This window comes from Mytilus galloprovincialis, chromosome 9, assembly GCF_965363235.1.
Source record: "Mytilus galloprovincialis chromosome 9, xbMytGall1.hap1.1, whole genome shotgun sequence".
Lineage (NCBI taxonomy): Eukaryota > Metazoa > Mollusca > Bivalvia > Mytilida > Mytilidae > Mytilus > Mytilus galloprovincialis.
This window is the reverse complement of record NC_134846.1, coordinates 85,710,581-85,723,153: the sequence shown is the minus strand read 5'-3', so window position 1 is coordinate 85,723,153 and position 12,573 is coordinate 85,710,581. Positions and strand designations below refer to the sequence as shown.

At 31.8% G+C, this 12,573-nt stretch overlaps 1 protein-coding gene across 1 annotated transcript in view; it reads right to left on the bottom strand.

Annotated features, from left to right (window-relative positions):
* Positions 1–692: 692 nt before the first annotated feature.
* The window catches only part of LOC143046864 (cadherin-87A-like), a 59,265-nt gene continuing 47,384 nt past the window's right edge, over positions 693–12,573 (bottom strand). The window contains exons 33-42 of the mRNA XM_076219924.1: positions 10,410–10,529; positions 8,184–8,337; positions 7,506–7,790; positions 6,803–7,083; positions 5,850–5,941; positions 5,099–5,191; positions 4,152–4,275; positions 3,010–3,134; positions 2,632–2,663; positions 693–1,959 (exon numbers count right to left, since the gene is read on the bottom strand). Coding sequence (XP_076076039.1) covers positions 1,943–1,959; positions 2,632–2,663; positions 3,010–3,134; positions 4,152–4,275; positions 5,099–5,191; positions 5,850–5,941; positions 6,803–7,083; positions 7,506–7,790; positions 8,184–8,337; positions 10,410–10,529 — 1,323 coding nt within the window. The 3' untranslated portion in view covers positions 693–1,942. The remainder of the gene's footprint in view (positions 1,960–2,631; positions 2,664–3,009; positions 3,135–4,151; positions 4,276–5,098; positions 5,192–5,849; positions 5,942–6,802; positions 7,084–7,505; positions 7,791–8,183; positions 8,338–10,409; positions 10,530–12,573) is intronic.

Sequence of the window (12,573 nt, the reverse complement as noted above, 5' to 3'; positions counted from 1 at the left end):
GGACCTACTCCTTTTAGACATGGCAGCTATGTTTTTTGCTGAAACAGAAAATTAAACACACACTTCATTTTAGATATCCTAAGGATCATTCACCTTTTGTAGTTTCAGAGGAGAAGATGTTTGAAATAGTTAACTAGACAGATGACGAAGGACAGCAACAGATACCAAGCGATGGCAAAAACTGAACCTACCTTCAGAACTGTGAGCTAAAAGACACTTTTTTCCCCCAGTTACTTCTATACATGTTATTGATGAAAGGATAAAGCAGTTCCTCATAGTTTCAATTTGATATCAACCTGGTACAAGATCATTCGCAAAACCAGAAATATCTCAGCTAAATCAGCATGATTTCTACTGTTCTATCTAAATGTTAGCAAATACGACCCTGGTTTAGATATGGTTAGGTAAGAAAAGCATATTTAATTTGAGATAAACTACAATTTAGTTATAAAAGTGGCTATGCTGCACCATTTGACTGTGTCTGATTATAAATTGACCATTTTAAGACAGTCAGAGAATGGTGTGAATGGCCCAAGGTCCATACTATAAGCCAATTTGGAAAGTCTATTTTTTTTACTTCTCATGTTGATAGCTTTATTCAAATAGTTACATGTAATTCATTCTATAAGATGAGGAAGCGTGAAAATTTATCACCAAATGGACATTCACAGGCTAGATAAAAACAACTTAAAAATACTAAAATATATAATTTTTTTGGAATGTTTGTACAAAACATCTATACAAAATACAATAAATACAGTGTAAAACAATAATCATGTACATCCATATACATGTACAAATATAATACATAAAAGTCTTAAGTATATATAAAACGTCAAATTATTATGCTACACGGATATGCAATCACATGAAAGACAAACCTTTCAAAAACAATATACACTATCAAGTTAAAACCAAAAACAGATGGAATAAGCTGTTCTTCCAAAGACATTCCACATGTTTTAGTGTTTTGCTTTATTACAGTGTTTTTGCAGTTTGGAGGGAGAAAATTTAATGTGCAGGACAATATACAAATCCGACTTCAAAACCACCTGAACATAATACATGAAACCAAACACTAGAAATACAACCATGCAATGCTATTATTTTTTTTTTTTAAATTTGAGATGTAGTCTGGCAATTGAAACAAATTTTAAAGACAAAAGTATAAATGGACAGATGTACTAAACACAATGAGTGTATATACCATTGCTATGGCTATTGTGGTATAACAATAAACATTTAAATTCTGATCACCAACAAAACCATTTGTAACAATTTTAATGTTTCATTCATCAGATACATAATTTATCACAGTAATATATCCAACGTGAAAACATAAAAATTAAAGGATTACTAGTAAATCTTAAAGAATTACACTCACACAAACAAGATCTATAATTAAGGACACACTGTATAGCTTACTGAAAATAAGTACATCCAATTTATTTTTTTCTTAATTCTTAATTCTGAATGGTATAAGGTTACTTGGCAAGATTTATATCATTCAGATTTATAAACAAAAGGACTTTTAGTAGCTAATAATAACATATTAGGATTATTTGATTGATTGATTGTTGCTTGCATGTTTCGTTAAGTGAACAGGACACCTTGTATGTAATACAATGTCATCATTATAACTTAATAGTTTATTGAAAATATGTAAAGATCCAACTAAAATGGGTGTACCTCATTATACAAAGCATTAATCACAAACTGTATATATTGCATGAGTTGATTTTTACCAGATCCCTGATTCTTCAGTGTCTTTGATCATATGTTAATGCTGTTTTTTAATATTTTCTACATTTTACTACTTTCTGTTATGTTAATGGCACTGATTTAATAGAAGTAATCCATGTTGTTTAAACTGAGTTCTGTATCACATATAAGTAGCACTCAATAACACATTAAAATTCCTGAGACAATCTTCCCTCTTTTATCAATCTTGTATTAAATCTGAAAATAACAAAGATATGGTTGTACATTGATAAGAGCTTTTTTTGTCCAGAAATATAAATTTTTCCTAACTAACAGTTTGAGCAACTAGCCTTTGGATTAATAATGTAAAAGACATAGTACTTTTCTTATTTTCCCTCATATGAAACTTTTTGTTCATAGACGGAATTTTCCTTTTCTAGAGGTTTCAACTATTAAATTAAAGAAAGCAAGTTCAAAATCTTGACACAGGTTAACCTTTCTTAATATTCATTTTTCTAACTAAAACAAATATGATTTTGGAAAAACAAATGTTATGAAAGGTTCTATTAACTACCGGTATATTGAATTGTAAGTCATTTACCAAAACTATTTCATATTGCAGAAAAATCAGTATCCTACCATTTGTTTTTACATTATAATTACTTTTTTTGTGACTCTACAAACAAAAAATTATTTTAAATGTACAGTAAATCTTGTATATAAAGGTCACTTTGGGACCAGAGAAAACTGACATTATAAGAGGTCACCTTTGAATTGAGGTTCAAAATGCAAAAGTGCTACTAACACAGGACAAGAAGCTGGTGGCCTGACAATAAATGTTTCAACTGAATAGAGGCAACCTGTATAGCTTGTTTGATGGTAACTAAATCTTAGGAACTAAATCTGAAAATCTGATGTGTTAATACTTACATTGCTTTCTTGTATCCATGTACTGTCTGTAACTGTAAATAAACAAATATCTATGTTAAATCTTATCCACATAGACTTGTAAACTTTCAAAAAATAACGTGTGTGAAAAATATGTCCAAGGGGAGATAATTAACAAGGATACTGAAAAGAGAGGAAAACAAGGACTTACAAATTAGTGATATATCAAGAAAAAAATAGTGATATTCCCACTTTTCTTCCAATCATGGTTTTTTTTCATGACAAAAATATTTTTCACTTTATACAAACCTCTGTTTAATTCAGAATTAAAATAAAATGGATATATGATTGTCTTGAACTTGAGTTTCTACATCTTTTTAAATTATTATGTAACTTGACCAGTTAAGTTTGTATACTTACTTTCTATAGAAAATGACCACTAATACAATAAGGACCAGGACAATTATAAACATACAAATAGCAAAGGCTACCAATATCCACCAGTAGGCATCATATGTTGATTTCCTGGTAGGAGGGTCACACGGCTGAAAACAGAAATATAACAGTCATAACAAACAAAAAAAATCATAGGGGGTTTCCAGGCGGAAGGGTGCCATGGCTGACAAAAACACATATATATTGGTCAGAACAAACAATAAACATCATAGGTGGTTTCCTGATGGAAGTGTCACAGGGCTGGAAAAAATATTAATATAACACACCGTGTACTCATACAATCAGTTTTTCTTGGTAATTTGCAAGTAAGTCTATGAAGTGGTTAATTATAGTTCTAAGTGTTCTAAACAGAGTAGAAAATCATTGCAACTAATTTTTACAGGTGGTTCTTAAATTGTGCTGTTACACTGCTGTCCAAGGTTTATAGGTTTAACCCCACCACACACTTAATTTGCCTATTCAAAATTAAATACTGTATTTAGTGATTGCCTTTGGTTCAAGACTGTTAATTTGTTTTATAGTATGTTAATTGTTTTGTTCTAATTTAATTTTCTCATTTGAACTGTTTCTTATTTTTCATTTAAGGGCTTTTTATAGCCTATAATACAGTATGGTTTTTTTCTCAATTGCTTACAACCACTTTGTAATAACTATGGTGAATAGTAGTCTACAACTTAACACTCTGTATTTTTCTTTCAATCATTAAACAATATGTATGTCATAATTCAAAATAAAATTAAAAAAAAAAGATTTTTGCTGTAAAATAGCTTAAAATTGTTAATATTTTTATGATATCCAATTATCTTCTCTTTATGTGTTCCCTAGTAGGGATATTGTTTTTAAGTTTGGAAGCATTGTTGTTTGTTTGTATCAATCAATAAATAAAAACTTATCAATAAAAACTTTTCGATTTTGCAGTTAGTTAAATTATAACAAATAATTTATGGCACTTTAATATGGGCAAATTGGTATCTTCAGTCCATATGGCCATCTGTGCCACATATTTTTTTAACATATAAAATGTGTGGACTCAGGGACAAATAAATACAATGGATTGGATGGCAGACCAAATTAATGTGTATGGTGATGATTTAATGTAAACTCACCCCTGCATCCCCCACTTTAAACTTAGATAAGATATTTGAGTATGGTGAAGATGATATTTCAGCTGTTCCTTGCTGTGAGTCCAACACTCTGTCATTCTTAATCACAACAAAACATATATCTGTCCTGAAACAGTAAAGTACTTTGGTTATATAGGTTTGAAAATGAATGTTAATGCTCTAAAGAGACTATAACACACTGTTGTCAACTATATTATGATTTATTGTTAAATAAGTTATTCACTTCAATAAGCTCATCAATGTCTCTGAAATTTTCTAAAATTCTACTTTTAGTGGTATAAATCTGCTTCAAGCTGGCAGTCTGCACCTTAATCTACTACATAGCTACTTTTGCATAGGTACTATTTCTGTACTAAAAATCTGTAGTACTGGAACTTTTAATATTCAGTGCTATTTTGTTACTTTAAAATTATTGCAATATTTAGGTACCTGTATTTTACAGTACTTAATTTGTACTTGAAATTTAGTTACTACAGAATTTTGGTTACTACCGTTACATTTTCAGCATTTTGAAAGTTTTTCTATTTCAAATCTCTTAAAATTATGATTTTCAAACATGGAATATTGTATTATTTCTGTACCAAAATATTTAGTACAAATCAATTACTGTAAAAAACAAGTACCTAAATATTACAATAACTTTAAAGTAAAGAAATAGTATTGAATATTTCAAGTACTACATAATTTTAGTACAGAAATAGTACTTATGCAAAAGTAGCTGTGTAGTACCATGCACCTAGTAACTAGATCAGTAGGTTTTTGCAAACCTTTGTTTCAGTCAATATGGTGAATGTCGAAATATCTGTTTTCAGACTAGAAAAGTAAGAAAAGATTTTGGTGCAGACTGAACTTGTCAAAATGTTCTGACACTTTAATATAAATCTTATTTAATTGTATGTGGTACTATATAAAGCCTGTTGAGAACTTACTGTGCATGAACTGTATCACCAGACAGTGTGGTGTGATACTGGATCTTAGTTCTCTGAATATGAAATGTATTACCTCCCCTTGCACTTAATTCCCTGAAAAATGCATATAAAAAGTTTATATCAATCTAACAATCTGCCATCACTCTTAACATAAAAGACAATATTCATGAAAAATTATATAAACAATTATCACTGAAATTTTCTGGTGTATATCTGAGCACACTAGGTACACAAATCAAATAATACCTAAAAATGAAAAAATAATTTTAATCTAATTATGAAATGATCACAGCCATTTCTATGTTTTTGCAATACGAACAAATTATTTTATGTAAAATCTTACATAAATGAATGGAAAATGTGTTTATGAGCCACAAATGTCCCCTCTTGTAAATATGCATGATCAACTTCCACATACAGAAGCAGGTTCATGAAGTCGAGACAATAAGCATTGTGTATAAGTGTCATAACGTTGGTGAGCATAAGCATTATTTAGTTTCATTATATTTGGTTGAGGCAAACTAAAAGTAAAGAATTGAAACAAATGTTTTGGACGTATGCAACTAACGGGCTGGACAGAAGGACTGACAAGGGTAAAACTAAATGTCCCCTCCGCTTCCGTGTGGCTTAAAAATGTGATTTTCATTTTTTGACAATTTTTAAACATTGAAAATTATTTTCCACAAATAAAAACAGTTCATGGTTTATGTATGAATTGAAAAATTGTTAAGTGAAATATTAGTGTACATACTCCAGGAGACTGTCAGCAGTAGCACTAGGGTCTGACAGATCATTGGTTTGTCCTACCAATCTTACTTGGCTGGCTTCATTAGCAACAAATATCTGTAATTAATAATAGTCAGTTTGTTAATAAAAGCCAACCAATGAAATATGATTGAAAATATGAGTATAAAATGTTGACAAACCTAAAAAGTTAATACCCCTTGTTTCTTATTTATGTTTTCTTTCATCAAGCTTTGCTAACACAAAAAAATCAAACAACTTCACAAAAAAAACAAAATTGCCAAATAAATTCTGACAATTTAAAACGGCACATGCAAAAATATTGATAAAAGTTTTGAATCAGCCAAACTAATAACCGCCAAAATATTTTGTACTAGTATACCCTATTGAAGAAAATCGCAAAATGTTATACCCGTGAAAATAACCTGCTTTACCGTATATAGATTAGTTTACTTTAGAAGGTTGAATTTGAAGTATTTCCAAACTTTTTCATTTAGAATCTGATCAACCTAATACAAAAAATTTCCACAGCCTATTACCAATGTTATTTCAACTGATCGGATGGGGCTTACGTTTTAATTTGCATAAGGACAGTCTATTTGTAGATACGTGTGATAAGGATGATTGCCGCTATAATTATTACTAATTTTTAATCACCTATCAGTGTCATCAAAGGGATTTACAAAAGAATGACTGGAAACTTCATTGATGAGTTTATCCTAAAACACCAATCTATAGATGGACTGGTTTATTATGAGCTAACCGGTTAAACTCCGTCCAGTCAAGTGAAATAAATCGAGTAATACTATTATGATGTTTTCTATTATAAAACCTGTAGTTTAGGTGTAGTTGTTTTAAATCCTTGTCCTTATTGTCTTTGGTAGATATGTCTTATTAACAATCATACCTAATAGAATGAATTACATGTAACTATTTGAATATCGTTGGCAGACAAAATACCTTAATTTGTGTAGAATTCATTTTTGTAGAATCTAACTGATCTTCTGCTTTGACATTCAACAAGAAATGACCATCAGTGAAGGCAATATAAGCTGGCATTCCAACTCTGATCATGCCTGTCTCTGGATTCACACTGAAAGCTCCATCTATTGGTAACATTCGTCCCAAGCTGGGGAATATGGTAGAAGTGACAGTGAAACGTATTTTGTTGTACAGGTCAGAATCCCTGTCTTCTGCTTTTAAATGTATTACATCATCCTGCGTCGGGAACTTTAAAACAGCTGAAATATCAAATTAAATCCATGCTTAATGATTAAAAACACTTATAATTAATTAATACTTTCAATGTTATTGACTAAATCTTAGTTAACGTTGTTGTGGCCAGTTTTTATTGATGGGAAGTTGGAGTAAACAGCCACAGACTGTTGGAAGGTAAACTGGCTATCTTAGTCAAATACAACTTAAACTCAGTGTTGACAATCATGAATGAAAGTGTTATTTATAAGTTCATTATATTTAGAAGAATTTTCTTTTTCTAACCTGAGAACATTTATCAAAGGCATTTTATTTTTAAAGTTCACATCATGTTGTTTCCAAAGAGTTGTAATAGTATCTGTATTGGTAAAATATGGAGGCTACTAGTAGTCATTGATATCTAGTACTGTGACCCTCAAATAACCTCTATGGCTGTCACATGACCTACCTGTTGTTATGGTATCTGTATTGTTAAAATAAGGAGCTTGGTCATTGATATCTAGTACTGTGACCCTCAAATAAAGATACTGGTCTGTATTTACATAGTTCCAGTTAACATTCTCTATCTGTCTCTTCCTACGACCACCACTATAATATGGCTCAGCTTTGATACAGAGTATAAAATGGTCAATAATTGTTGGCCAATTCCTCTCACGGTCAATAGTGTTGTTGTATGTGGTCACCTGACCTGACAACTCATCAACATGGAAATACAAAGATGGATTTCGATAACCTGAAATTTATTTGAGAAATATAATCTATATATATATATATTTTCTTCCAAATAAGATGAATGATTAAATACAATACTTTAATACACGTGGAGCAGGATCTGCTTACCAAACTGAGATCACCCCCAGTTTTTGGTGGGTGTTGCTTGTCTTTAGTTTTCTATGTTGTGTTTTGTGTACTATTGTTTGTCTGTTTGTCTTTTTCTTTTTTAACCATAGTGTTGTCAGTATATTCTTGACTTATGACTTTGAATGTGCCTTTGGTATCTTTTGCCTTTCTTTCTGAAATTTAACTTATGACCTTCTCAGGCCATTAATTTAAGGAATAATGTACATCAAAGGTATTGTATAGTGGGTTTACATAGCCTCCCTTTACAAATCTCTATCAAACTTACAGTGGGTGAAGTTAGGTGGATTTACATCAAACTTGTATCTGAAGTCACTGAATAGTGGGTTACTGTCCTTGTCACAGGCCTTAGCTGTAAACACCAATGTCCCTGGTGGTGACTGTTCCACGACTGTGGCAGGTTCTGGTGGGGGATCCGCATACTGAAATAATTGTAACATATTTAAAATTGTCTGAAACCAAATTGATTCTTATTCCTATCCTTTTTACCATAGTGACTTGGTCATAAACTAGAGGCTCTAAAGAGCCTGTGTCGCTCACCTTGGTCTATGTGAATATTAAACAAAGGAAGCAGATGGATTCATGACAGAATTGTGTTTTGGTGATGGTGATGTGTTTGTACATCTTACTTTACTGAACATTCTTGCTACTTACAATTATCTCTATCTATAATGAACTTGGCCCAGTAGTTTCAGTGGAAAATGTTAGTTAAAATTTACAAATTTTATGAAAATTGTTAAAAATTGACTACAAAGGACAATAACTCCTTAGGGGTCAATTGACAATTTCCGTAATGTTGACTTATTTGTAAATCTTACTTTGCTTAACATTATTGATGTTTACAGTTTATCTCTATCTATAATAATATTCAAGATAACAACAAAAAACAGCAAAATTTCCTTAAAATTACCAATTCAGGGACAGCAACCCAACAACAGGTTGTCAGATTCATCTGAAAATTTCAGGGCAGAGAGATCTTGACCTGATAAACAATTTCACCCCATGTCAGATTTGCTCTAAAGGCTGCGGTTTCAGAGTTATAAGCCAAAAACTGCATTTTACCCCTATGTTCTATTTTTAGCCATGGCGGCCATCTTGGTTGGTTGGCCAGGTCACGGGACACAATTTTTAAACTAGATACCCCAATGATGATTGTGGCCAAGTTTGGCTTAATTTGGCCCAGTAGTTTCAGAGGAGAGGATTTTTGTAAAAGATAACTAAGATTTACGAAAAATGGTTAAAAATTGACTATAAAGGGCAATAACTCCTAAAGAAATCAACATACCATTTTGGTTTTGTTTACTTATTTGTAGATCTTACTTTGCTGAACATTTTTGCTGTCTACAGTTTATCTCTATCTATAATAATATTCAAGATAATAACCAAAAACAGCAAAATGTCCTTAAAATTACCAATTCAGGGGCAGCAACCTATCAACGGGTTGTCCAATTCATCTCAAAATTTCAGGGCAGATAGATCTTGACCTGATAAACAATTTTACCATATGTCAGATCTGCTCTAAATGCTTTGGTTTTTGAGTGATAAGCCAAAAACTGCATTTTACTCCTATGTTCTATTTTTAGCCATGGCGGCCATCTTGGTTGGTTGGCCAGGTCACCGGACACAATTTTTTAACAAGATACCCAATGATGATTGTGGTCAAGTTTTGTTTAATTTGGCCCAGTAGTTTCAGAGGAGAAGATTTTTGTAAAGGATGACTAAGATTTACGAAAAATGGTTAAAAATTGACTATTAAGGGCAATAACTCCTAAAGGGGTCAACAGACCATTTTGGTCCTGTTGATTTATTTGTAGATCTTACTTTACTGAACATTTTTGCTGTTTACAGTTTATCTCTATCTATGATAATATTCAAGATAATAACCAAAAAAAGCAAAATTTCCTTAAAATTACCAATTCAGGGGCAGCAACCTATCAATGGGTTGTCTGATTCATCTCAAAATTTCAGGGCAGATAGATCTTGACCTGATTAACAATTTTACCCCATGTCAGATTTGCTCTAAATGCTTTGGTTTTTGAGTTATAAGCCAAAAACTGCATTTTACCCCTATGTTCTATTTTTAGCCATGGCTGCCATCTTGGTTGGTTGGCCGGGTCACCGGACACAATTTTTAAACTAGATACCCTAATAATGATTGTGGCCAAGTTTGGTAAAAATTGGCCCAGTGGTTTCAGAGGAGAAGATTTTTGTAAAAGTTAACGACGGACGACGACGACGACGGACGACGGACGACGGACGACGGACGCCAAGTGATGAGAAAAGCTCACTTGGCCCTTCGGGCCAGGTGAGCTAATAATATCATTCACTACCATCTAAGCTTACTAAAAATTCCAAAATTTTAAATACAATATGTTTGCGTCAATTCTGATCCAAACATGCTAAGAAATATCATAATTTTCTGGTAAAGGTTTTCTAATAAAAGATAAAATTTTGAGACCAGGATGTTGTAAATTGTTGTTATTTTTTCTCATACCTGTCTATCAGGACAGTTTTTAAATGATGGAATCTCGTCATCCACGTCAGTTAGTCTAATTGTCAGTTTACGTGAACTCCTCAATGTAGAATTCAGAGTATCTTCAGCCACAATAATCAACTGTCAAAAGAGAATAAAACAATATTATAAAACAACTTCAGTTGATGTGTAAACATTCTGTAATGTATGCAAGTAGAAGGTGCAGTATGGGGCCTTTTAGGACATTATTGTTACATTAAAAGGATAAAAGTTTTTATTCTTAATAACCCATGAGGGTCCTGCACAGCAGGTTAGAAACCTCAAATGTCTTCCGTCATTTGGATTGTAAAAAAGCAGAAAACAATCAGTCTAGATCTTTTATTGAAATGTGCAAATTTGGAGAGAAGAATGTCATTAATATGTTAAGACTTTTCATCTGAATGAAGTCAATTATGTGTATTATCATATTTTTGCAACCATTTTTTTTTTACAAACAGAATATTTTTTGTTTGATTAATTTTTTTCAAGTTTGCAATATACAATTAGGGAAGATAATTAAGTTAATTTGACTTTTATACTGGAATGTGTTATTACATATTTTGTTTTGTAGCAAGAAATGATCACTTGACCCTCTTTTTCCTTTACATATTTTGAAAGTTAAACATTATAAGATAAATCATCTCATATTTTATCTTAAAATTCTATTGTTTAGCTTTTAGTGTATCACACAAAATTGTGTTTTCCATGAATAATCTATGAAAAATATGACAATTTTGCACAACCTGTAGCTTGAAAAAAAGCCCTGTGACACATCCCCCATCTACGTTAAACCAATAACTAATGGTGGTTAAACTGAATATCTATGTGTTAAAAAGGTTAGGGTGTATTCATTCAAATGGAAAGATAGAAAGCAAGCTGGATTTAACCAAACTAGAGGCTCTAAAGAGCCTGTGTCACTCACCTTGGTCTATGTGCATATTAAACAAAGGACACAAATGGATTCATGACAAAATTGTATTTTGGTGATGGTGATGTGTTTGAAGTTCTTACTTTACTGAACATTCTTGCTTCTTACAATTATATCTATAATGAACTTTGCCCATTAGTAACAGAGAAAAATATTTGGTAAAAATTTACATAAATTTACCAAATTAATGAAAATTGTTAAAAATTGACTATAAAGGGCAATAACTCCTTAAGGGGTCAATTGACCATTTAGGTCATGTGGACTTATTTGTAGATCTTACTTTGATGAACATTATTGCTGTTTACAGTTTATCGCTATCTATAATAGTATTCAAGATAATAACCACAAACAGCAAAATTTCTTTAAAAATTACCAATTGGAGGGCAGCAACCCAACAACCGGTTGTCCAATTCATTTGAATATTTCAGGGCAGATATATATTGACTTGATTAACAATTTAACTCCTTGTGAGATTTCCTCTAAATGATTTGGGTTTCAGAGTTATAAGCAAAAAACTACATTTTACCCCTGTTCTATTTTTAGCCGTGGTGGCCATCTTGAATGGATGGCCAGGTCATCGGACACATTTTTCAAACAAGGTACCTCAAAAATGATTGTGGCCAAGTTTGAATTAATTTGGCCCAGTAGTTTCAGAGGAGAAGATTTTTGTAAAAGATAACTAAGATTTACGAAAAATGGTTAAAAATTGACTATAAAGGGCAATAACTCCTAAAGGGGTCAACTGACCATTTCGGTCATGTTGACTTATTTGTAAATCTTACTTTGATGAACATTATTGCTGTTTACAGTTTATCTCTATCTATAATAATATTCAAGATAATAACCAAAAACGGCAAAAATTTCCTCAAAATTACCAATTCAGGGGCAGCAACCCAACAACAGGTTGACCGATTCATCTGAAAATTTCAGGGCAGATAGATCTTGACCTGATAAACATTTTTACCCCATGTCAGATTTGCTCTAAATGCTTTGGTTTTTGAGTTTTAAGCAAAAAACTGCATTTTACCCCTATGTTCTATTTTTAGCTGTGGCGGCCATCTTGGTTGGTTGACCGGGTCACGCCACACATTTTTTAAACTAAATACCCCAATGATGATTGCGGCCAAGTTTGGATTAATTTGGCCCAGTAGTTTCAGAGGAGAAGATTTTTGTAAAAGATAACTTATATTTATGAAAAATGGTTAAAAATTGACTATA